At 40.2% G+C, this 24935-nt stretch overlaps 1 protein-coding gene and 1 pseudogene across 1 annotated transcript; both read left to right on the top strand.

The window, feature by feature from the left end:
* Nucleotides 1–1655: 1655 nt before the first annotated feature.
* Nucleotides 1656–24590, top strand: IL22RA2 (interleukin 22 receptor subunit alpha 2). The gene is made up of 5 exons (XM_042940420.1): nucleotides 1656–1930; nucleotides 7825–7960; nucleotides 10585–10763; nucleotides 23192–23361; nucleotides 24394–24590. The coding sequence occupies exons 1-5, from the start codon at nucleotides 1717–1719 to the stop codon at nucleotides 24541–24543; spliced, it is 849 nt and encodes a 282-aa protein (XP_042796354.1). The 5' UTR covers nucleotides 1656–1716; the 3' UTR covers nucleotides 24544–24590.
* Nucleotides 21824–21977, top strand: LOC122220881 (annotated as a pseudogene).
* Nucleotides 24591–24935: the final 345 nt, after the last annotated feature.

Here is a 24935-nt window from a genome sequence, read left to right as displayed (position 1 = left end):
CAAATAGGTGGGATTTACAATTTAATTTTATCTTCCCATCTATGCAGATTATGAAATCACACAACTAGGGAGCTCATTGAATGGTGACAGGACTGGTTTAGTTTCTGTAATTTAACATAGCACAAACGTTCACACATCTTTGAGAGAATTCTGTTCTTAGTATATTCTGTGCTTCCCCCCCTTCCCCTCTAATTGCCCCTTATTTGTTCTACAAAGTCAGTAAACCAGTACAAACCCCAATTTTATTCTCTGCTGCACTCATTAAACCTTGAATTAAAATAGTTTCTTGTTTTCTTAGCTAGAATTTGGAACGATTGGGTTGTTTCCAAACAAGAGCTAATTGGTGTTGAAGGTATTGAACATCAGTAGTGCAAACACAGGTTTTCGCCCCGCCCCCCTACTTAAAAACCAAGGTTAATGCGAAGTCTAGAGCTTGCTGGGTAACGTGGGTGAGTAAGTAGGTACTGCTGAGACCCCTGGAGTTGTGACAAGGAACAGCAAGACGGTGCAAAGGGGGCCTGAGGTTGGTTGCATGTTTCTTCTTTGAAAGCCTCGGTTTGCTTACGAGCAATGGAAATTCCACATGGAGGAGATAAGGGGTCTGCTTCAGAAGTGGGACATAGCACGGAGGTGCTGGGAAATCTGGCATATCTTCACAAACCCCTCCACACTGCTGGCAGCTACGTCTACTCCCCTTTGAGTAGGATTTGGAAGGCAGGGGTAATGCCTATCTGAATTGCTGCTACACCCTTGCTGCTGAGAATAATTCCTGGCACGTGATAAGGCAGCAAATCTTTGTTCAATTTATTGAATGAATGAGAACTGCTTAGCAACCCTCCTTAGTAGTCACTCAAGAGGCTGTTCTTCCAAGAACTTAAAAGAGACTAAGAAGATATTTCCTCTTTTGACCTAAAAATCCTAATTAAAAAAAAAAAAAAAAAAAAGATGATTTTCTTCATGGGCTTTCAGTATAATTCCGGTGCCTCTAAAAACATGTGGTTAAAAAGGCGAGAAAAATGAGTGTAATGAATCATAGGCAAAGAACAGATGACCTAGTTCGATCAGATTTCAAAGAAGATATGGAAAAAGACTGCAGCTCAGAACGATTGTTCTCCACACTCAACCTTTTAAGGGTACATTTAGTCTGACAGCTCGAAATCTTTATCAGCTTGCTGGAAATGGAGGGTGGGCATGGAAAAGAAAGAGCATGAGTTGAGTGGGGCCCAAGGCCATCATGGACTGGGAAGACTGACCAATAGGGCAGGGAGCCCTGTGGAGAGCCAGAGGGTATGGAGGGTATGAGGTACCAGGGAGGCTAGTCAGAGAGCTTCCAAGAAGAGAGAAAAAGGAACAATCTCCCAGAGACCCTACCAGCTCGAACCACTGCCAGGAGCCCAGATAGCTACACCTGCCATGTACAATTCTCGGGAATCACTGTCAGCCAAGTCCTGGTGACTGGCAGGCAGCTTCTCTGCCTCCCGAGGCTAGATTCCCTGAAGGCTCACGACTTGTTTTATTCCCTCACCTTTGAGTGCCTTGCACAATTTCTGCCCCACCCTGCCCTCCATTCCGCCAATCCTCAGTGTTCTGGCTTTTCAAAGCTAACTAAGTCCCAGTCCCAACGAAAACAAGCTGCCACACTGAAGTGACTTAGCGCACATATCTTTTGGTGGTTTTTTATTCTTTTATAAGAACCCTAAAATAATACATAATATAATGTATTTAAAAAATGAAATTGTAGTTCCTTCAAGGAACCGCTTAAACCCACGAGGGGATGTCCGGCATGAGGATTCTACAGTTTCCTCTTCTGTCCAGAGCTGTGCTCTCATTGAGGGCAGCACTGGTTGTCTGACCGGTCACATTGCAACCATGACGCCTAAACATTGCTTTCTAGGCTTCCTCATCAGTTTCCTCCTGACTGGTGTAGTGGGTAAGTGCTTCATTTCTTTTTAATTGTTCACGGCTTTGTCTTCCGAGTCTGCTCAAGGGACTGTTAGAAACGGCACTGGTGCTTCTCTGGGCTTTGTAAAAATGTCAACTTTTTTCTGTCGTGAAATGATCAGAACAGACAGGGGGTCAACTTCTGTCTGCAGCCTGACTAACGCCATGCGGCCTTAATAAGTAGCTACCAAAGAGGAGGCATTCAAGAAACTTCACCCAGGACATAGGGACACCCACCTCTCTGTCTCCTTAGCGCTTCCTTTGCCTTCAAGGGACACTATGGCATGGTGATTATGAGCAGCCCCTTAAGCCAGACTGCCGGAGTCTGGATCCCAGCTCTGTCGTTTACCATCTAGAAAACCTGGGGCAATTGACTTGGCCCCCTTGTGCCTCAACTTCCTCATCTGTAGAAAGGGGGTTGTAAGTCACTGGGAGGAATAAATCAGTTAATATATACTGAGTGCTTAGAACAGTGCCTGGCACAGAATAGAGACCATAAGCTATGTGTAAGAATTTGCTGTTGGTTTTCAGAGAGGACTTTTCAAGAGCAGAGAACATCTTACCCCAAGACGCCTCTGATCAAGGCCATTAAACCGCCCCCCCCCCCCCCCAATTAACAGGTACCTCTCAGTGTAAATGGTTCAAGTAACTGTTCTAAGACTATACTCAGTGGCTGGTAACATAAAAACAATTCAATCCGTCTTCTTTCAGAAAGGTGTGGATTTGAGTACAGTGTACCTTTGGTCTGCGGCAATAGCAAGGGCTGGTTTAGCCAAATATGGCAGGAATTCAAGCACTACCAAAATGATTCTGGCTCTACATGTTACCAGGCCTGTAACTTTGGGCAAGATCCACAAAGTCTTTAAGCCTCAGCTTCCCCATCTGTAACATGTATTAAAAATGCCTACCTTATTAGGTGGTTGTGAATACGAAATGAGACATAAAGCTTCCAGCACGGTTCCTGATAAACGTTTGATGTTCATACATGTCCAGTGATCAGTGAATGCCAGTCAGAAGGAGGAGGAGGGAAAGAGGAGGAGAAAGAATATCCTCAGTCTCTCAGTGCAGTGTTTTTTTCTTCCCCCACCATTAACTTCTCTCTCCTGAGGGAGGCTCTGCTTTTGGTGTCTGTGGTGGGTGACAGGCAGGCCCTGCAGCCAGATGCTTGGGTACAAAAATCAGCCTCACCGATTTTGTCTGGAAGAGGCAGACCGCAAGAGTACCTCTCTCAGAGAAGAGCTGGGCAGGTTACGTGAGTTAATGCAGGTACAAGCGCTCGGTGCCCGGCACTGAGATTTGCTATTATTGTTGGTGGTGGCGGAGGTGGTGGTATAAAAGTGAGAAAAGAAATCCAGAGACGGAGGACATAAAGGGCATTGAGCCGACACTCCTCGGGGTGGCAGATCAGCCCTAGGCGCAGCCTCTAGGAAATTGTGTGCATCGTGTCCTGAGACTTCTGGAATGCTTATGTGCTATACAGGATTGATCCGGTAGTGATGCCCATGAGAAAAATCAACGCTGGCCGTAGACTCTTACCATGAACACACCAGCATTTGATGCACTGGAGGAGTTCCAAAAAAGAAAAATAAAAGCAAACAAACCAAATAGCAGTATTTGGTTGGTAAAAACAAATACGTAAGGAAATAGCCTCCTTTATTAGACTGTAACAAATCTTAAATGTTCAGAGCTGAGATCAAGGGCTCAGGGCTCAGAAGTATGTTCTGACATCTCAGTGATTTTTAAGCAAACACTTGAAGGAGGTAAAGAAATGACGCATGCGGGGAGAGCAAAGGCCAGTGCAGGGACCCTCGGGCGGGACCACACAAAGCAGGGGGAAGCAGGAGTCAGGAGGCTGCCCTGGAGGGGTGAGGGGTGGAAGATGGACCCAGGGAAAAGAGCAGGATATATTTCCCGACGTCCTCTCCTTCTGCTGGACTTCCTATCCCTGATCAGGAAATTTGCACTTGTTGGGAGGCAAAACTTCAAGTCTGCCCATCTTAGGCTTTGAGCTGGGACTCCTTAATGAAAAGACAGATTAACAAGAGAAAAACAAATTGTTTATTAACACGTGCAGCGCCCATCATGAGGGAGGAACATAAGCAAAGAGTAACTCAATAGCATTTCAACTTATCTAGCATCTTTGACGAAGAACAATACCTTTGCAGGGACATGACAGGACACAGGAAAGCAGTTGTAGGCTTCCAAGGGTGGCAGACTGTGGTAAGGGAAATATATGGGAGGAAATTAATGGAAGAAGGTTTGTTTGCAGACTTCCGTGGTGCCGTTCTGGGCTGATAAGTCCATCTCCAGTAAAAAGAGAATTTGTATCTTGCCTTTAGGCAGACAAGGGAGAGAGTTTTCCTGTGTTTGCTGCTTCTTTTTTTTTAAATTTTTTTTTTTTTCAACGTTTATTTATTTTTGGGACAGAGAGAGACAGAGCATGAACGGGGGAGGGACAGAGAGAGAGGGAGACACAGAATCGGAAACAGGCTCCAGGCTCTGAGCCATCAGCCCAGAGCCTGACGCGGGGCTCGAACTCACGGACCGTGAGATCGTGACCTGGCTGAAGCCGGACGCTTAACTGACTGCGCCACCCAGGCGCCCCCTGTGTTTGCTGCTTCTTAATTGCCTTCAGCTCACAATATTTTTTATGTCAAAGAGGCATATTTTAGTGACATATTCTAGTTTCCTGCAGACTCTAGAACAAAATTTTGTCAAGATCCCTAGCTTCCATAGGACTGAATGCAGGTGAGATTGGGTCACTCATTCAATCAGTTGTGGAGGAAAGCACAAGCCACGCCAATACACAATTATCCCCTCTCCTGCCACAATTATTGCCAAGACTCTTTTCAGAACACAACAGGGTCTTGGGCAGTCTCCCTTGATAGCATGGACAGGTTCATCTCAGCAATTATGCTTGGGTTCTTGGAGCCAAGATGCAAACTGATAAGTGCAGCCATTTAGGACTGGGGCGGCAAAGGCTCATCTATCTGAAATAAAGCCAGGTCACCTGGTAGAGGTTAGAGGCCAATGAGGCAAGACCCAGAGACTGAGAAAGAACCTGAGGAAGGGGAAACCGAGTTCTGGGCTGAGTTCCTAGGGTCAAAAATGGTCCCAGGCCAGATTTTGTCTCAGTGTAGCCATAACATAATGGCTCCCAGGAAGGTGGGTGATTCCTTAAAAAAAACCCTCAAGAAAGTCAGGATAAAAGGAACACACTTAAACAGCGTAAAAGCCATAGATGAAAAGCCCACAGCTGATATCATCCTCAATGGGGAAAAACTGAGAGCTTTCCCCTTAAGATCAGGAACACGACAGGGATGTCCAGTCTCACCACTGTTGTTTAACATAGTGTTGGAAGTTCTAGCATCAGCAATCAGGCAACAAAAGGAAATAAAAAGCATCAAAGTTGACAAAGAAGAAGTCAAACTTTCACTTTTCGCAGACAACATGATACTCTACATGGAAAACCCGAAAGACTCCACCAAAAGGTTGTTGGAACTGATACATGAATTCAGCAAAGTCACAGGGTACAAAATCCATGTACAGAAATCAATTGCATTTCTATACACCAATAATGAAGCAACAGAAAGAGAAATCAAGAAATCGATCCCATTTACAATTGCACCAAGAATCATAAAATACCTAGGAATAAGCCTAACCAAAGATGTAAAAGATCTGTATGCTGAAAACTATAGAAAATTTGTGAAGGAAATTGAAGAAGACACAAAGAAATGGAAACACATTCCATGCTCGTGGATTGGGAGAATAAATATTGTTAAAATGTCAATACTACCCAAAGCAATCTACATATTCAATGCAATCCCAATCAAAATTGCACCGGCATTCTTCTCAAAGCTAGAAGATTTGTATGGAACCACAAAAGACCCCAAATAGCCAAAGTAATATTGAAAAAGAAAACCAAAACAGGAGGCATCAGAATCCCAGACTTTAACCTCTACTACAAAGCTGTAATCATCAAGACAGTATGGTATTGGCACAAAAACAGACACGTAGACCAATGGAATAGAATAGAGAACTCAGAATTGTACCCACAAATGTATGGACAATTAATCTTTGACAAAGCAGGAAAGAGTATTCAGTGGGCAAAAAAAACACAGTCTTTTTAGCAAATGGTGCTGGGAGAACTGGACAGCAACATGCAGAAGAATGAAACTGGGCCACTTTCTTACACCATACACAAAAATAAACTCAAAATGGATGAAAAGCCTAAATGTGAAACAGGAAACTATCAAAACCCTAGAGGAGAAAGCAGGCAACAACCTCTTTGACCTCAGCCACAGTAATTTTTTGCTCGACATATCTCAGAAGTCAAGGGAATTAAAGGCAAAAATGAGATTTTGGGATCTCATCAAGATAAAAAGTTTCTGCACGGTGAAGGAAATAATCAGCAAAACTAAAAGGCAACCGACAGAATGAGAAAAGGTATCTGCAAATGACGTATCGGATAAAGTGTTAGTATCCAAAATCTATAAAGAACTTACCAAACTCAACACCTGAAAAACGAATAATCCAGTGAAGAAATGGGCAGAAGACACGATTAGACACTTTTCCAAAGAAGACATCCAGATGACCAACAGACACATGAAAAGATGCTCAACATCACTCCTCATCAGGGAAATACAAATCAAACCACACTGAGATACTATCTCACACGGGTCAGAGTGGCTAAAATTAACAACTCTGGAAAAAACAGATGCTGGAAAGGATGTGGAGAAACGGGAACCCCTTGCACTGCTGGTGGGAATGCAAACTGGTGCACCTGCTCTGGAAAACAGTGTGGAGGTTCCTCAAAAAATTGAAAATAGAACTATCTTACAACCCAGCAATAGCACTACTGGGAATTTATCCCAAGGATGCAGGAGTGCTGATTCATAGGGGCACATGTATCCCAATGTTTCTAGCAGCACTTTCAACAATAGCCAAATTATGGAAAGAGCCCAAATGTCCATCAACTGATGAATGGATAAAGAAGATGTGGTTTATGTATACAATGGAATACTACTTGGCAATGAGAAAGAATGAAATCATGCCATTTGCAGCAGCATGGATGGAACTGAAGAGTATTCTGCTAAGTGAAATAAGTCAGTCAGACAAAGACAGGTACCATATGTTTTCACTCATATGTGGATCTTGAGAAACTTAACAGAAGGGGGAAGGTTTGGTTCCCATGGGAGAAGGGAAGGGGAAAAAATAGTTACAAATGGAGAGAGAGGGAGGCAAACCATAAGAGACTCTTAAATACAGAGAACAAACTGAGGGTGGATGGGAGTGTGGGGGAGAGGGGAAAATGGGTGATGGGCATTGAGGAGGGCACTTGTTGGGATGAGCACTAGGTGTTGTATGTAAGTGATGAACCATGGGAATCTACCCCAAAAACCAAGAGCACACTTTACACATTGTATGGTAGCCAATTTGGCAATAAATGATATTTAAAAAATAAATACAATACAATACAATACAATACAATACAATACAATACAATAATAAGGAAGGTGGGGGAGTGGCCTTGGAGTGGCGCTTTTCATCTTGGTCATTATATTCCTTTGCCATCATGGAAGGAACTGAGGACAATATTTTCTTCGCTGCCATTTACTTCCTCTGGAGCTTGGGAATGGGGTGGGAGGGAGGATATCCCTTACGTTTGTGTAGTCAGGAACACAGTTTTTCTGAAACTTTAGTGTGCATAAAAATCGTCACATTCAAGATCCAAAATGTCGGCTTCTAGGTTTCACCTCCACCATGTGCACTTAGGGCAACTATTTTAGGAGATCCTGAGGCCGGTATTACACTGAAAAGTAGTGCTAATAACAATCGTGCCTGCATCCGTGTTCAATGTTTTTCCTTCTCTTTTTATTCCAGAAACCCAGTCAGCCCATGAATCCCTGATGCCTCAGCGAGTACATTTTCAGTCTCGAAATTTCCACAACATTTTGCACTGGCAGCCTGGGAGGGCTTGTACCAGCAACAGCAGTATCTATTTCGTACAGTATAAAATGTAAGTAATCAGCGTTTCCTCCAGCTGATGGAGATGGTCACTAGAATTTCATGTTCGAGAATGCAGTGGAGCGTTAGGATCTTTTTCTCAGTTTCAGAGAGGTTGAGAAGCAGAGGTGGGGACAGGAGGGCCGCGTCTCCTTGGGGACACAAAATGCATGATGATGTGAGTCTGTTGGGGAGACGCTTCATCCCTCGGAGACCCAGCGCCGAGATCTTACAGGCCGAGCCTTTGGCTTCACGACGGAGCCCGGCACATAGTGGCCTCTCGGTACATATTTATCTAGTGAATGTTGGACGCACATTGTTTAGCCCATAGTAGGCACTCAACTAACTTGATGCTATTGATAATTGGTGAACAAGCTGTGGGACACATGGACATGAGTGTACACAATATATTTTGTAATTGAAAAGCCATTTTTGAAAATCTAGAAAATTCTTTTCAGAAACGAATGGCTCCTGTAAGCACGAACACAAACCAGAGCGTGCTGCTGCATGCTCCTCTCTGGGCTCTTCAGGATGTTTCTGGTGGATCGTTATCAAAACTCAGATACAATAGGGGTGCCTGGGTGGCTCAGGTCGGTTGGCTTTGGCTCAGGTCATGATCTCGCAGATCGCGAGTTCCAGCCCCATGTCGGGCTCTGTGCTGACAGCTCGGAGCCTGGAGCCTGCTTCGGATTCTGTGTCTCCCTCTCTCTCTCTGCTCCTCCCCTGCTCACATGCTGTCTCTCTCTCTCTCTCTCTCTCTCTCTCTCTCTCTCTCTCTCTCTCTCTCAAAAATAAATAAAGTTTAAAAAAAATTAAAACAAAAAAAAAAACATCAGATACAATCAATTCCTTCCCTGGATCCAGGCCTTGGACACACAAGCTCCTGATTTGCAAATGGCGGGTTTTCCCACTCATACACTTGTTGGGGTTTTCCGAGCCTCCTCCTTCTCTTTCACAGTTTAAGATGCTGGATGAGAGATACTGAGACAGGAGATATTGCACTTTCACTCCCATGAGTTTTTTCTTAGAAATTCAGAACATCAGATGTAGCTGTGGACCAACATCGCACTTTTTATTCCATAATTTTTATTCCATGTCTCTCGAGCATGGGGGTAGGCTTGAGGTCAGATCTTCCCATTAATTAACCTCTTGCTAACCTCGTAAGAACTATTTCCAGAAGTTTCTCAGTCTCTAAATACTGCTGCTTTTCTCAACATATTTTGTGTAGCAGCTGTAAAATGTATGCATCTTTCCAATAAAAACTGTTCCATGCTAAAAACAGATTTGTGCATAGTAGGAGATACTCCAGCATATAGAATATAGGGATTTTTTGTATACTTCCCCCTTAGGCGGTATAAATAGGGCCTGTTTATGGTCCAGTGTTAAAATTGGATTAAAAGTTGTTTTACCATGAAACTAATGAAGATTAAACTTTAAGATCCCATGGGAGAATTTTATATTTGTAATTTTTTTTTTCTTAATGAATACTCCCAAACTTGTATGAGATTCAGAATGCCTGGATCCATTCCTCTCTATATCGTATTTTCAAGAGCACAATGCAGATTTATATTTTTGAGATCTTTCACTTGGTGAAAGCACATGGTACTATTCCATCCATGTGGGTCTACTGTTAATATACGTCCCATTTGGGATAGGACAAAAAGTGAGCTACCACGTTAGAAGAGAAGCCAACCACAACAACTAAATGTAGCTAGCAAAGACAATGTCTCAACAATAAATAACAATTAAAAGACATCAAACTGTATTCAATTTATGTCACTGGTTTTGCTCTAATGGTGTCCTTTGATAAAATGCCACTGTTGCCATTATATAGTTTACAGAGTATAGAGGCCAGAAGTATTCCTCATTATATGGCCAGAAAGCTAGATTTCAAGTCTTCAAAACAAACGTTTTGGGAAGACTTTCACCCAGCTTCTAATTTCCACTCTGTTTCCACCATCGTCTTCCTGTGTCTTTTCTGATTTGTGACAGAAAAGGAAGGGAAGCTTTAATCTTCCCTGTTGCTGTTACATCGTCCCATAGTCTTGGGCTGAGTCAACCTGTTTCTTTGACTCAGACCTTTCTATCATGGGCTCCCCTCCTTCACACCTAGTTCCTAATTACAGGATTTCCTCACTATTAACCCCTGCCCCATTTTCAACAAAAATAGTGACCAGATGTGTTGGGTAAGCAACACCTGAGATAAAAAGTGGTAGCGATTTCTCAGAATCGGCCACGTTACTCAACAGCAGGCTGATGAGAAGTGAAGAAAACCACAGAGTTGAAACCTCAGAAGCATTAAGGATGTGGGAAGCTAGTACTCAAAAGTGGAAGTTCGTTCATATACTAGAAGAGTAACTTCACTAAGTATTAAAAACCCCGAAACCCCTTTGCTAGGGATACAGAAGGTGTCTGTGTGGAGTTTTTCTTTCAGCAAGATAACACTTGGATTAATAAGAATAAAATATTTGTAAAAGATGCTTGATGAGAGTAGCCATAAGCTTTCACAGGGGTGCTGATGTTGGAGGACAAATCTCAACCCATTTAAAACATTCATAGACTGAAAAAAATGGATGACTCCTTCAATGGGAAGAAAAAAAAAAAACAACCTCAGATCTTTGTCTTTTCCTTCTATAGGTATGGACAGAGACAATGGAAAAATAAAGAGGACTGTTGGGGTATTCTCGAATCCTTTTGTGACCTTACCAATGAAACATCAGATATACAGGAACCTTACTATGGAAGGGTGAGGTCCATCTCAGCTGGGATCCGCTCAGGCTGGACCATGACGCAGCGCTTCACTCCCTGGTGGGAAAGTGAGTTCCGTGGAGTTCCTTTACATTTGCTCTTCCTGACCCCAAGGAGCCCCATAGAGCAGGCCCTGTGCTTTGCTGAGGTCTACACCATCATCTCATTTGACCTAATTCTCAGAACAACCCTAGAAGATGACTTTTACTGAGGTCTACACCATCATCTCATTTGATCTAATTCTCAGAACAACCCCCAAAGATGGCTTTTACTATCTTTATTTTATAGCCCACAAAACCAAGGCACAGAGTCTCCAGTAGGTGGCCAGGTCTCATGGCCTGTACAACCCAAGTCAGGATTCACATTCTATGGCATCTGACTGCAGAGCTCACAGTCTAGCCTGCTACCCAATTGTTACCTGCTAGGACAAAAAAGTTTTAGGCACTAAGAAAGAAGTCTAGTCCTTTTCTGAGCATGGGGAATAAGTTCTTGAAAATACTCTTCAGAAGGATTCTCTGTTGACGAAATTAAGACTTTTAGTCATCTCCTCAAAGGGAAGACCAAAAGCTTGTTCTTGTATCCATTCCTCAATGACATATACTCTTTTTCTCAGTCATAGTCCTAGAATAATATAATCTAAAATATAAGTTATAAGAAACCATGACCAACCGACCTTATATAAAATAGTGAACAAAAGGGAAAGAGTAAAAGGAAAGCACTTAATTTACATGTACAAAAACATGCATAACAAAACAAGAAAGAAAATATGGATATCTACAACAGTCCTTAAAACTGCGACTAGTCATGTAGCTCTAGTTAATATTTATAACTTCTCTCATTATTAACTCAACATTTGCTTTCTTTCCAGGTAGCACCTCAGCTCTTCACTCTTGAGGAGTTTAAGTCTTTTTAATCTTTACCATATTAGTTGAACATAATTTTACATTAATTTTTATCACTGAAAGTAGGAGTTCTAAGAGGCATCCCAGGGGGACACTAAGCAGACTTCTACCTGACCCTGTTGTGTATATAGCAACTCTGCCTCCCCTGGAGAGTCAGAACCAATTGCCCTAGACAACACAGGATCTCATTTTCTCCGTGGTGCTTAAATGGCATAAAGAGCTCCAAAGAGTCAGGAGGCGGTCTCAATTTCCAATTTTTTGAAACCATTGTTGTTCTAATCAAGTGTGATTAGAATGGCTTGGAAACAAGCCATTTCATGAGTTGCTCATTATGTTTAACAGCAAGAATTGCCCCTCCCATTTCCACTTCTTATATCCTAGACTGGTGAGTGCTGTCTACGGAAGAAATAGCACCATATATTGGTCACAAGATTAGAGCATATACCAGTTCATGTTCAACTTCACAAGGTGCTCTCAAACTGAGTTTTCAATTAGCCACTTCACCTTCCCATAAAACCAGGGGTTTCTAAGTGATGGGATATATCAGAAGGTCAAATACTCCTGTGGGTATGAGAGTAACTTCACCTCTTCCACATTGACTTAGTTCTTCCGTCATAAACAACGTCTCGTCAGGTACTATGCTCATGAATAAGGCATCCATTACATTCATGGTGGGTGGTCAGGGGGGCTGCTGATAAAAGCGTTGATGCAGAGAAGACAAATCTATAATCAGAAAAGTGTCTATTCCCCTGTCTCTTTTCCCCTCCCTGTTGGAAGGGATGAAATATATATATATATATATATATATATATATATATATATATATATATATATCTACTATATAAAGTGAACTATACTAGGGGTTCAGCACTGGTCCTCTTCTATTCAGTGGTGTCAATCCAGCTTTGAAAAGGGAAGTCCATATTTTTGAATCTATATAAAGTCTCCGTTCCTTTCACACAACCATTTTGCTCATGAGCCTATGGAGCAAGTATGAGACACTGGGGAAATAAGTTTTCACTGCCTCCACCTGGAGTTTTTAAAACAACTTTATTGAGATATAATTGGCACCCCTTACGTTCCCTATATCATGTGTACAATTCAGCGGTTTTTAGTATATTCACAGACATTACAACCATCACCTATAGTCCATTTTAGAACATTTTCATCACCTCAGAAAGAAATGCCCCACTCTTCGGCTATCGCCATCCTATTCTCTCATTTCTCCAGTCCCTTAGGCCAAGGCAATGACTAATCTACTTTCTATATCTATAGAATTCTCAGTTCTGGACAATTCACGTGAGTGGAATCATATAATATGTGGTCTTTCGTGGCAGGCCACTTTCACCCAGCATAATGTTTTTAAGGTTCATTCGTGTTGTAGCGTGTATCAGCACTTCACTTCTTTTTGTGGCTGAATAATGTTCTAGTATATGAATATGTCACAGTTTGCTCAGCTGATAGACATCTGAATTGTTTTTTCCATTTTGGCTATGATAGTGTTTCTATGAACACTCGTATACAAGTTTGTGTGTAAACAAATGATTTTATTTCTTGTAGGTATATACGTAGGAGTAGAATCCCTAGATCTCATAGTGACTTTGGTTTAATCCTTTGAGGAACTGCCAGACTGTTTTCCAAAGCAGCTGCACCATTTTACATTCCCATCAGCGGTGTATGAGGGTTATGATTTCTTCACGTCCTTAGCAACACTTACCTAACCTTTTGATTATAGCTGTCTTAGTGGGTATGAAGTCGTATCTCATGTGGTTTTGATTTGCATTGCCCTGATGATTAATGGTGTTGAGTATCTCTTCATGTGCATATTGGCTGTTTGCAAACGTCTCTTGGAGAATTAGCTATTTAGCTCCTTTGCTCATTGTTAAATTAGATTATTTGTCTTTTTATTATTGAGTTGTAAGAGCTCTTAATATATTATGGATACTAGTCCTTAGTCAGATATATGATTTTCAAATATTTTCTCCCATTCTATGGTTTGTCTTTCCACTTTCTTGGTGGAGTGATTTGAAACACAATTTTTTTTAATTTTTATGAGGTCAATCTATTTTTTCCCTGTTGCTTGTGCTCTTGGTGCAATATCTACCAATCTCTTGCCAAATCTAAGGCTGTGGAGGTTTATCTGAAGTTTTTAAAAGAGTTTTATAGATTTAGCTCTTACATTTTGATCTTTTTCCATCGAGTTCATTTTTATATATGGTGTGAGGTAAAGGTCCACCTTCCTTCTTTTATAAATGGCTATCCAGTTGTTCTAGTGTCATTTGTTGAAAAGACTATTCTTTTCCCTCCAAATGATCTTGGTGCTCTTGGTGAAAAAAAGTTAATCATAGACCTGTGGGTTTATTTTTAAGTTCTCACTTTGATCCCAATGATCTATACATCTATCCTTGTGCCAGTACCACACTGCCTTAATTACTGTTGCTTGGGAACAAACTTTGCAATTGAAAAGTGTGAGCCCTCCTACTTTGTTCTTCTTTTTTCAAGATTGTTTTGGCTATTCTGGGTCGCTTGCAATTTCATATCCACCTAGTTTTGAAAGCTTCCTTTTGGTAGGTGTATTTTGCTTTGCATTCACATGGACACAGAAATACTTGCTTCAGGGTCCCTCCATATACCTCTTACCCAGACCTCCTGCCACCAACTGAGTGTATATAATGTTGTAGCAGTCCACTTCTGGCCAGTGCCATCATGTCATGCAGAACCTTCTGGGAAACAGGCTTCTTTTTTTTCTTCTTAACCAGTCATAGGGGACTCCTCAAGATGCCATAACTATAAAGGAGGAAGAAGTGATAAGACAGTATGTATAGTTGTGCTGAGAGGATAAACCACCTACTTTTGTGAATTAATTTGATGTTAAGACCTGCTAGAGGCTAGACTCCTATAATCTGTTTCCACTTAGTGTTGGCATGTTTTTGTGCATTTTATGAGTTTCTGTATCAGAGGACATCCAGTTTATGATAGGAAACTCAGACCACATGGCTCCTTGATATCCCTTGATTCAAGCATTCATTTTCTATCAGGGTTCAGGAACAAGGAAATCTGGAGCTTTTTTCAAAAGAAACATAGTTGTTTCCTAAAGTGGGTATGACTTTGTTCCAAAACATCCAGGGACTTAGAATTGCCACAGTCTCTAAATAGCATCCTGATCTGTCACAGATACTTTGAAGATTGTTGGATTTTCTGGATCATAAAAGACAAGTGGTAGAGTAGCTTGTTTGCAACATGAACTAGTTGAGAAGTCTGTCATTTAGTCTGGGTCCTTCTCAAAGCTGAAAATCTTATGGGTTACTTTGCAAATGGGTAGCACATCTAAATACGGTATGTGTTTCCTACAAAATGCATAGAGGCCCAACAAACCCAGTGAACCTTTCTTAGCAGTAGGGGATGCAAAGTGAAATAGCTTGTCTTTCACTTGAGAGGAAATGTCTCAACAAACCCCAGAGGAAATATAGCTCCAACATGTTTCTTACTCCAACATGTTTCTATAACATGTTTCTTACTCAAGCATCTATAGTGCCTAGAACTCTAGGCATACCAAGTTCAATCAGTGTCATGATATCCCGTGGTAAAAATATCAAAGACTCTGTAGACTGTATGTGATAAAGATCCAGATGACAATGAAAGCCAAGTGAAAAGAAATTGTTCTGATGCTTTCTAATTATTGGACAAAAGGAGGAAAAAATTCCCCAAACAACAGCTCTATTGATTGGCTCCAGAACAGAGACACTGTAACTGAATAGCAATTACACCGTGGTCATCACCTGAGTACATGTACAATTATCCCTTTAATTATTTAAGATCCATGGTTTGGGGAGAGGAGGGTACAATTCAAATAAATGACTTAAGTGGGGGAAGTGACACATTTCACTGCCCCGGCATTTTTCAAGGTGTTTTTGATGGACAAATTTTGTTCAAAAGAGAAATTCCATTGGCTTCCACTTGGCCTTTCATCCCATCATAACTTCCATGCCACAGATCAGGGAACCAGAATGGAAATGAATTCTGTCAGTTGTGGTGTATATCTTATTAAATTTACTTTCATTGCCTGACCTCTATAAGAATGCACTTATAAGAGGTATTCTGAGTCCCCAGAAATTATCATCAACTGAGAACCAGGGTCCCATTACTGGCCAGAGTCTATACATACTTACCTTTCTTCAATTCACAATTACCCTCTGGGAAAGGATGAAAGATTTATCATAAAACTGGTAGAATCTTTGCTTCCAAATCTCACCCTAATGACCTAACTAGTGTAATGTCCAATTAAATCCAAACTAATTAGATCATGTCCAGAATGCTAGATGGAATTGGATTTAGAAAAAAACATCCTTAGTTTTGCAAATCTTCAACCAGTAAGAGAATAGAATGGCAATTGAGTAAACTACCCATGGTCTCCAGTACAGTATTTCTTGGAATAACTTGAGAGTGAAGCCCAGTTCACTTCAGCAATTCTCTGGTGGAGGAAAGGAGACTGCACAACTAGGCTGATACACAGCACTGAGGGGAATTTTCAGAGTAGTTTTATTACTATATTCAAACCTACAGATGGGGTCAACTTCAAATTTATTTCTCAAACAAAGCTTTCTTGAGTGTGATCCGTTAGGCTAGTTGGTAAGATTAGCCAAAGATGTTGGCTGAGATGAGCTGAAGTTTTGACTCAATTCTATCTAAATTGAGATAGTGTTGCATTAAGGAGGTTTTGTGTTCTTTCTGTATGACTGCCCCAGGAAGGAACAAACCTCTAAAAAACAACAAAAACCTTCTTCCAAGACCACTTAAGAAGAAGAGTAAGAAAGCAGTGCATCACATAGTCAAAACTGGAGCTACTCTTGTTGAAGAGACAGCAAGAGCCCTGCTCACTTGCCTGTTTCCTTACCTCCAGCTTTGTTTGCCTCTCTTGCCACAGGTCCTGAGGCTTTCTGAAAAAAATGTTTTTAAAAGCATGTTGTTAGGGATAATAGAACAGCATGTTCCTAGAGTCTATGATACAGGCCTAATGAATCAACTGGATGCACTGACTTAATGTGAGATCCATTTCTGAACAACAGGGTGTTGCTTTAGGTTAAGGGGTTCTGACTCCTGGTATCTATCTAGGGACAACGCAACATTAAAAAAAACTTAAGTTAAAGCAGCATTTGAGGCTCAATATGATTTTAGTCTTATCTAAAGCCATATTTTCTTGAATTGAAAATAGTTGTGGAGTTTTGGAATAGATCTGAGTTTCTAATGGAATGACTTAAAAATCATTCAGTAATGGCTGAATGACTTTATGCACGCATTCAGCAAGTATTTATAAAGCACTTCCTACGTTCTGGGCATTGTACTAGGTCCTGGGGAGAAAATAGCAAGCACAGAAGACACAAAGAAGTTTCTTTCTTCATAGAGATTCCTGTTCAACGGGGAAGACAGACTTTAATAAGATAATAATACAAATAAACATAAAATGATACCAATGACAGGTGGCACAAAACAGACCCACGGTGCTATGAGAGCCTAGTCAAGGAGGGACATGATCAGGGATGTCAGGAAAAGCATGTCTGGGGAAATGGCACTTGAGCTTGTATCTAAAGATGAATAGAAGTTAACTAGATAAGAAAAGGTGGACAAGTCCAGGCAAAGGGAATAGCATTGGCAAAGGCCCTCTAGCAGGAGGAAGCATGACAGGTACAAGAGACTGAAAGACAGCTGCATGGTGATGAGGGGCAGGTAGAGGGGCTGTGAAATAAGATGGGACTGGAGAGATAGACCAGGAATGAGAATTTTCTATTACGAAGTTATAGCATCCTCCAGAAAGATATAAAGTGATTTTAATCAGGGGATGATGTGATCAGATTTGTGTATTGGAAAGATCAATTTGGCTGTATTTGGGAAGTACAGATCAGAAAAGGAAGAGACTGGATACAGGGAAGTGAGTTAGTGAGTTCCTGTACTGGCCTGTAAGAGACAGGATTTGGCTTAAATTAGAATAATGGAAAGGACTATAGAAAATTTATCATTGAAGGGACATTCGGTAGGAAAAATTGGCAGGGCCTGGAGATGGGTTGCATAAAGAAGTAAGGAAGAAGGTACATGTCAAAGATGACTTCCAAGCTTCTGGCTTGCATAACCGGATGAATCACTGAGATATTTTTGGATGCCACTCGATGGGAAAAGACCAGTTTGATGGGATGGAGAATAATGGAGACCATAAGTCAGTTTTGAATATGTTGAGTTTAACATGCTTTTCAGATATCTAAGGGAAATAGCTATACAGATCCAGGACTCTATTAGACACAAACTTGTGAGTCATTTGCATGTAGTACAATGGGCCTTGATAGGATTGTCTAGGCAGAAAGTATTGAGGAGTGTTGAATAAGTCCAGGTATCTAAAGGATGCCTGAGTACAAGGTAGGAGGAAACCAGTGAGTCCATTATATTTGTGAATGCTCCGGGAAGCTAATGCTTCAAGGAGAGAGCAGTCAAATGAATTGGTCTTGGGAGATAAAGTAATCTTAAATTGTCCATTGCAACAAAATCACAATTCAGTGCATGGGTCAAGAATGGTCACTCAGTTACAAAGCTCAGCATCATGGACCACACAGTAGGAGCTCCTGTGACATCTGCAGCCGGGCTCACTGGAATTCTAGGCCAACACTGGAAATATATACTTCACCTGTATTTAAGGTTAAATATCACATTAAACAATAAAAATTTAAGATAATGAACGCATACATTCAAAGGACAGGTTCTGCATGCATATGATTAAAAGAAAATTCTTCATAATAACAGCTTGGGCCAGAAGGGGCAAGGATTATCAGTTTATGTATAAATACATTAGTGAGAAAGAAAATACACAGTAGTATTTAACCTTGCCAGTATTCATCTTTAACTAATGTCTACCAATTGAAGTAAGTCTAAACTCTGAGTCACATTTTAAAAAGAGGACTGGATTTTTTTTTTTTTTTGGTTTTTTTTTTCTTGGTGTTAGATATGTGACAAGAATGTTAGAAATATGTTTTTTATCCAGGAGAACATTAAACATACATTAAACTAGCCTACAAAAAGCAGTAACTCTTCTCACCTTGCAAGAGACAGACAAGGGGTCTACGGTAACTTATCACTCAAATTTGGAGCAAGGAAATCACAAACAGGATTAAATATCAACCACTTCACAAAATTAAAGTGTAAAAAAGGGGGAAATCCTTCACCTTCAAAACAATTAGGCAAAATTTCCGACAATTGAAAAGTGAATTAACAACTTTTGGTTTCAGAGTAAATGGGATAGGGTGGGGGTTTGTGATGGTAGAAACTGTCCTCTTCTAAAATGCTTAGAAAGTCTGGATAAAACATAACCTTTTTTTTTTTTAACTCTACAGAAGAACATAAAAGAAAATAAAGGAAATCTCTTGGGCCTCCAAAGCAAAGTAACTGGAACCAGAAGGGAAACCAGAGGGTAAACAAAGGGAAGGCTTGCTGTCCTTGAGGGCATTTTCCCAGACTTGGGAACTAGGCCCTAAGTGGTAACAGCCCCCACCCCTGGGGCAGGAGACAAGGCTGTAGGTCTACACAAGGTGGGGAGTTACAACTAGTACCCTCATAAAATCTTAGACCCTCGAAGAGCTCCTATAGATAAAAGAACAGACTAGGGAGAGCCCTTCTGAGAAAGAGAGGAAACAAAGGAGGGTGTGTGTTTTAGTCTCCACTCTGTCAGCAGTCAGGTGTTTCCTAAATTCATAAAGTCTTGAGATTCGAATATATCGAACTTTTGAGTTTCAGAAAACACCATCTTGAGATTGTACCAGGTTGATGGTGCCACAGGGATACCCTGCAGACACAAAACCAAATACAGTGCTGAGAAGCAACACAACCCACATATACGATCATTTGATTTATGTTCATAGTTTAGTTCAGTGGCATCACTATGGTCTAAACGAGATTAGATCAGTTGGAAAAATAATAAGTCTTGTTCCCCTACGTCACCCATTTACAAAACCGAGTCTGGCTGGACGAAAACAATAAAACTTAGCAACTACAGCTTGTGAGCCAAATTGCCTGCTTCTAATTTTGTAAATAAAGTTTTATTGTAACATAGTCACACCCATTCATTTACATTTTGCCTGTGACTGTTTTTGCACTGCAAGCCATGGCGAAGTTGAGCAGTTACAACAGACACATGCGGCCCGAAAGCCTGAGGTATTTATTATCTGGCCCTTTACAGAGAATATTTGCTGCCTCCTATTCTGTAAGATAACATGGGAGAATATTTTCATGGCTTTGGCATAGCCAGATCCCCAAAAAGTGCTACTGATGAAGGAAATAACTGATAAATTGAACTACACGAAAATTAAGAACTTCTGTTTATCAAAACGTACCATTAAAATAATGAAAACACAAATCTCAGAGAGAAGATATTCACAGTGCTATATTTGACAAAGAACTGTGCTCAGAATGTACAAAGAACTCTTACGAATTAATTAGAAGAAGACGAGGAAACCAATTTAAAAAAATGGGCAAAAGACTGGAACAGCTGTTCTCAGAAGAGGACATCCAAATGGCCAATAAACACGTGAAACTCCATTAGTCGTCAGGGAAATGCAACTTAAAAACACAAGGAACACAATGAAACACACTTCCCAGAATAGCCCAAATTAATTTTTTTAAAAATAATAATGCCAAATGTTAGAATGTAAACAATGGGAACTTTCATATGCCACTAAAGGGAATATAAATTGGTGGGTCTCCTGAAGCATGGAAATATCTATAAAAGCTAAACCTACATAAAACAACCTAAGCCTGTGAATAGATAAATTGTGATATACATATAATTAAATACTACATAGGGGCCCCTGTGTGGCTCAGTCAGTTGACTGTCCGACTTCAGCTCAGGTCATGATCTCGCGGTTCGTGAGTTTGAGCCCCACAGTAGCTTGCTGCTGTCAGCACAGAGCCTGCTTCGGATCCTCTGTCTTCCTCTCTCTCTGCCTCTCCCCTGTTCATGCTCTCTCACTCAGAAATGAATCAACATTTAAAAAAAAATACTACATAGCAATCAAAAGAATGAACTCTTGATACATGCAACAATATTGATTAATATATATATATATATATATATATATATATATATATATATACTACATAATATATACGTTAGTTTGGTAGGGCTGTCACGGAATACCGTAGATTCCCTGGCTGAGACAACAAAAATTTGTTTTCCCACAGTTCTTCAGCCAGAAGTCCAAGACCAAAGTATCAGCAGGTTTGGTTTCTTCTAAGGCCTCTCTTCCTTGGCTTGGCTTTCTCTCTGTGTCCTCACATGGTCATCCCTCTGTGCTCACGCATGTCCGTGTCTTCCTGTAAGGACACCAGTCATATTGGAGTAAAGCCCACAAATACCACCCATGAAGTCAATATGGCTTCATTGTACTTTAATTAACCACTTCCAAGTCCCTGTCTCCAAACAGGGTCATATTCCGAGGTACAGGGGGCTTAGGACTTCATCCTATGAATTTGCAGGGGACACAATTCAGCCCGTAATTTAAGTATCTGTGTCTGTATCTACCTATATCTATATGCATACCTATTACTATATCTATATATCTATATATCTATATATCTATATATCTATATAACTATATATCTATATACCTGTATCTATCTATATCTATATCTCTCTATAGACCTAGATCTAGATATATATATAGAGACAGAAAGAAACCAGTCACAAAAAAGTGTATATTGCATGATTTCAAAAACTGATATATGCGGTCATAGAAATCAGTACAATTGTAGTTATCTTCTGGGGTTAAGTAATTGGAGAAAATATGAAGGAGGTTTCTAGGGTGCTAGTAATGTTTCTTAATCTGGATGATGGCTATTCAGGAGTGTTTATTTGTAAAGATTTGTTGAGCCATATAATTTACTTATTTGTCAGTATCTATCTTATAGGCTAATGAAAGTTTATTTAAAATATAAAAATTCAGGGATGTCTGGGTGGCTTAGTTGGTTGAGTGTCCAACTTTGGCTCAGGTCATGATCTCATGGTTTGTGGGCTCGAGCCCCACATCAGGCTCTTGTGCTGACAGCTCAGAGCCTGGAGCCTGCTTCGGATTCTGTGTGTGTGTGTGTCTCTCTCTGCCCCTCCCCTGCTGTGCTCTCTCTCTCTCTCTCTCTCTCTCTCTCTCAAAATAAATAAATAAATAGACATTAATTTTTTTTTAATTTAAAAATTCATACTTACATGGCAGAGGAGATACCACGATCACATGGTTCTCTCAAGGCAGAGGTCATCCAAAGCACTCAGGTCTTTCTGACACCTGCAATTTCCTCAAGCAGGGGAACTCAGCTGCACAATTTCTGTTCGTGGGGAATTTCGCACTGTCCCCCGATTTAAAAAAAAAATTAAGTTAAATTAGATTAAAAAATTCAAACCAAAGCAGCGAAAAAAAAAAGTATCAACTTTAAACATGTGCTCAACAACAAAAACACAAGGGAGTAGATCAATATAAGCAAGTTTGGAAGAAACAGTCATCTACCTTACTAGCACTTCAAGTACTTATAATCGTGGAAGCATATAGCAAAATAAATAAGTTTAAAGATATAACAGAGAAAATAAAAGCATAATCAAAGGCAAAATATTATTTTTTAGGACCAGATAGATTGAAAAAGACCCAGAGCTCATCAAAATGAAAAAAAAAATCATTGATACACTTCAGATGTGGCCAAATAGTAAATTGGTGGATTGGAAGACAGGTCTGAAAAAGCCATTCAGAATACTCTGCTGAGGAAAACAGATGGAAAAACCAAAGTTAAGATATATAGAGAATCAAGTAAGAAATTCTAACAGGTGTTGAACTGAAATTCCAGAAGAAAAGCATATATAGCTCTTTATGCACTTGTCTGTCTAGCTGTCTAGCTGTCTAGCTATCATCATTCTTATCTATCAAGAATGGTTGATTTTCAAGAATTATAGAAGATATGAATTTACAAACTGAAAATATGTAACGAATACCAAAAAGGAAGACAACAACAAATCCATCATAGAATTAATTCTTCCTAGAATTGCCATTAGTTAATCTGAAGAAAATTAAAGTGTTAATTTATCCAATTTTCTTTCCTAGTCCATAATGATCTGGTTAATCATATCAAAATGCAAGGACCGAAAATTCTCTCTCTGGATCCTTCCCATGCTCTTCCATAGTACATAACATAACCCTGTTGAATTAATTTTGTAACAACAAGTCTTCAAATGGTTTTAACGCTGCTTTGAAATTACGCATCTTTAAGAACCTACAAAATATTTGAAATCTCCACCCAAATAACTTTTTACACCTCATTTTACAAAACAATCACTATGAGTTGGGGAAATGATTGATAAATGTCCTCTTAAAGCTGAATCAGGAGGTACCAGTCTTTGCAAATAAAAAATTATCTTTAAAGAGAATTCTCAGACATTCATATTTTAGGTGTCAGAGTATCTCTTCATAATGATTTTTGCCAGATCTCTGAACTTAGTAGTGACTTGTTATTATGTATAATGTGTCCATGTGAAATATTACATTATTTTAATGATTTGTCAAATTTTCCCATTCTTTCTCCAGCAAAAATTGATCCTCCAGTCATGAATATAACTCAAGTCAATGGATCTTTGTTGGTGATTCTTCATGCTCCAGGTTTACCATATAGAGACCAAAAAGGAAAAAATGTATCAATAGAAAATTACTATGAGCTAGTATATCGAGTCTTTATAATTAACAATTCAATAGGAAAGGTAAGTTCAGGTGAATAGGTAAGTTTGGTATTTTTCTTTTGTTCATTTAAGTAACATTTTAGCTCTAAAGTATGTCCATTCTTTTGCCACTCAATTCCTTTTACTTTTCTTTACCTTTTTTTTTTTTCAATTCCTTCTCACTTCCACCCTCATTGATAAGCAATTTGTGACTGGCATCACCATCAGATGTGTGTGTGTGTGTGTGTGTGTGTGTGTGTGTGTGTGTGTTTGTGCCTTTGCTCAGCTGGTCTCCACTTCATCCTGCCTAGTTAATCTGGAGAAATTAAAGTGACTATCTAAAGATTGGTGCATATATAAAGATTGGTGTTAACAATATTTAATTCCCTTTGATGACCACAAATACTAATTTTTATGGATTTTACACACTCTTTAAGTGGCTTTTGGATCACAGCATTATATATTTAGGCCAATTTTGTTATAGTATTTTAATCCACCATCTGTGCCTTTATCTTGTTTGATAGTTAATTGAATGTTCCCTTTTGGTGTCCATCTAAGACAAGGTTCCTATGGTTGTAAGGAACAGAAACTCACTCAAACTGGTTCAAATAGAAAAGGGGAGGGGGAAGGGAGGAGCTTAATAAAACTCCCAATAAACAAGTGATCTTAGGGACAGGAAGGAACAGGAAATAAAGTGCTGCGGGGCTTCAAAGGGACAGGGAAGGACGGATAGAGAAGAGAGTCTTAAAGGACTCCGATCCGTGTCTCTGGCCATGTTGCATGTCTACAGTGGTCTCCAAGTCTCCTCCATTTTCCTCACTGCACAGCATAAATTCTTGGAAAAGGGATTCTGGCCATTGAGTCAGCCAGTCAACAGCCCTTATGTCGCATGTACACAGCCATGACCTGTCCCTTTATCAGGCTCTGAACTAGGACTCTAGAGAAAGAGGATGTGTCTGGGAAGAAACCCTATAATCCAACCACAACCGAGACCGTGGACAACTTCTTAATAATAGAGCAAATCAGTGACTAACTGAAAGCCATTTGTCATCTCACTTTTCCCCTTATGTACAGGAACAAAAGGTATATGAAGGAGCTCACAGAGTTGTTGAAATTGAAGTTCTGGCACCTCACACTGCTTACTGTGTAGTGGCTGAAACGTACCAGCCCATGCTGGACAAAAGAAGTCGGAGAAGTGAAGAGAAATGTGTGGAACTTCCTTGAAGGGTTCTGGAGTGCTTCACAATATGGAAATCAAAACTCTCTGAGAGCGGGATGGCTCATGTTTGAAGGATCTCACTGAAAGTTGTGCTTATATTTTCTTGAGGCGGTGTTCACCATTAATTACACCTTGGGGAACTCTTTGTTTACCCATTCTTTCTTCCTTTCCATTTTACTGGTAAACGAATTTAAGCAACATGGCTCAAAACATTAGAATTTAAAGAGGAGGCAAAGAATAAAGTCCTCTCGGAATGCGGAACTTTGTCTCTGAATGTAACATCCCAACCACAGCCTGCATTGTTCTAAGACAGCTGAATAAACATTTAAGAGACAAGGTAATAGTAGACATTTAACACAAGAGAGTTGGATTAATTTTTTTAAGAGAGTGCTACAGA

The sequence above is a fragment of the Panthera leo genome, chromosome B2 (genome assembly GCF_018350215.1).
Source record: "Panthera leo isolate Ple1 chromosome B2, P.leo_Ple1_pat1.1, whole genome shotgun sequence".
Taxonomy (NCBI): Eukaryota; Metazoa; Chordata; class Mammalia; order Carnivora; family Felidae; genus Panthera; species Panthera leo.
Note: the sequence above shows the minus strand (reverse complement) of the source record. Positions and strands in the feature narration are given on the sequence as shown.

What these genes read in the sequence shown, in the direction of transcription:
- IL22RA2 (XM_042940420.1), top strand. Translation starts at nt 1,717, where the DNA reads ATGTATTTAAAAAATGAAATTGTAGTTCCTTCAAGGAACCGCTTAAAC. An exon ending in TATTTCGTACAGTATAAAAT is followed by an intron (nt 7,961 to 10,584) that starts GTAAGTAATCAG and finishes TTCCTTCTATAG; the next exon opens with GTATGGACAGAGACAATGGA. An exon ending in TTAACAATTCAATAGGAAAG is followed by an intron (nt 23,362 to 24,393) that starts GTAAGTTCAGGT and finishes CCTTATGTACAG; the next exon opens with GAACAAAAGGTATATGAAGG.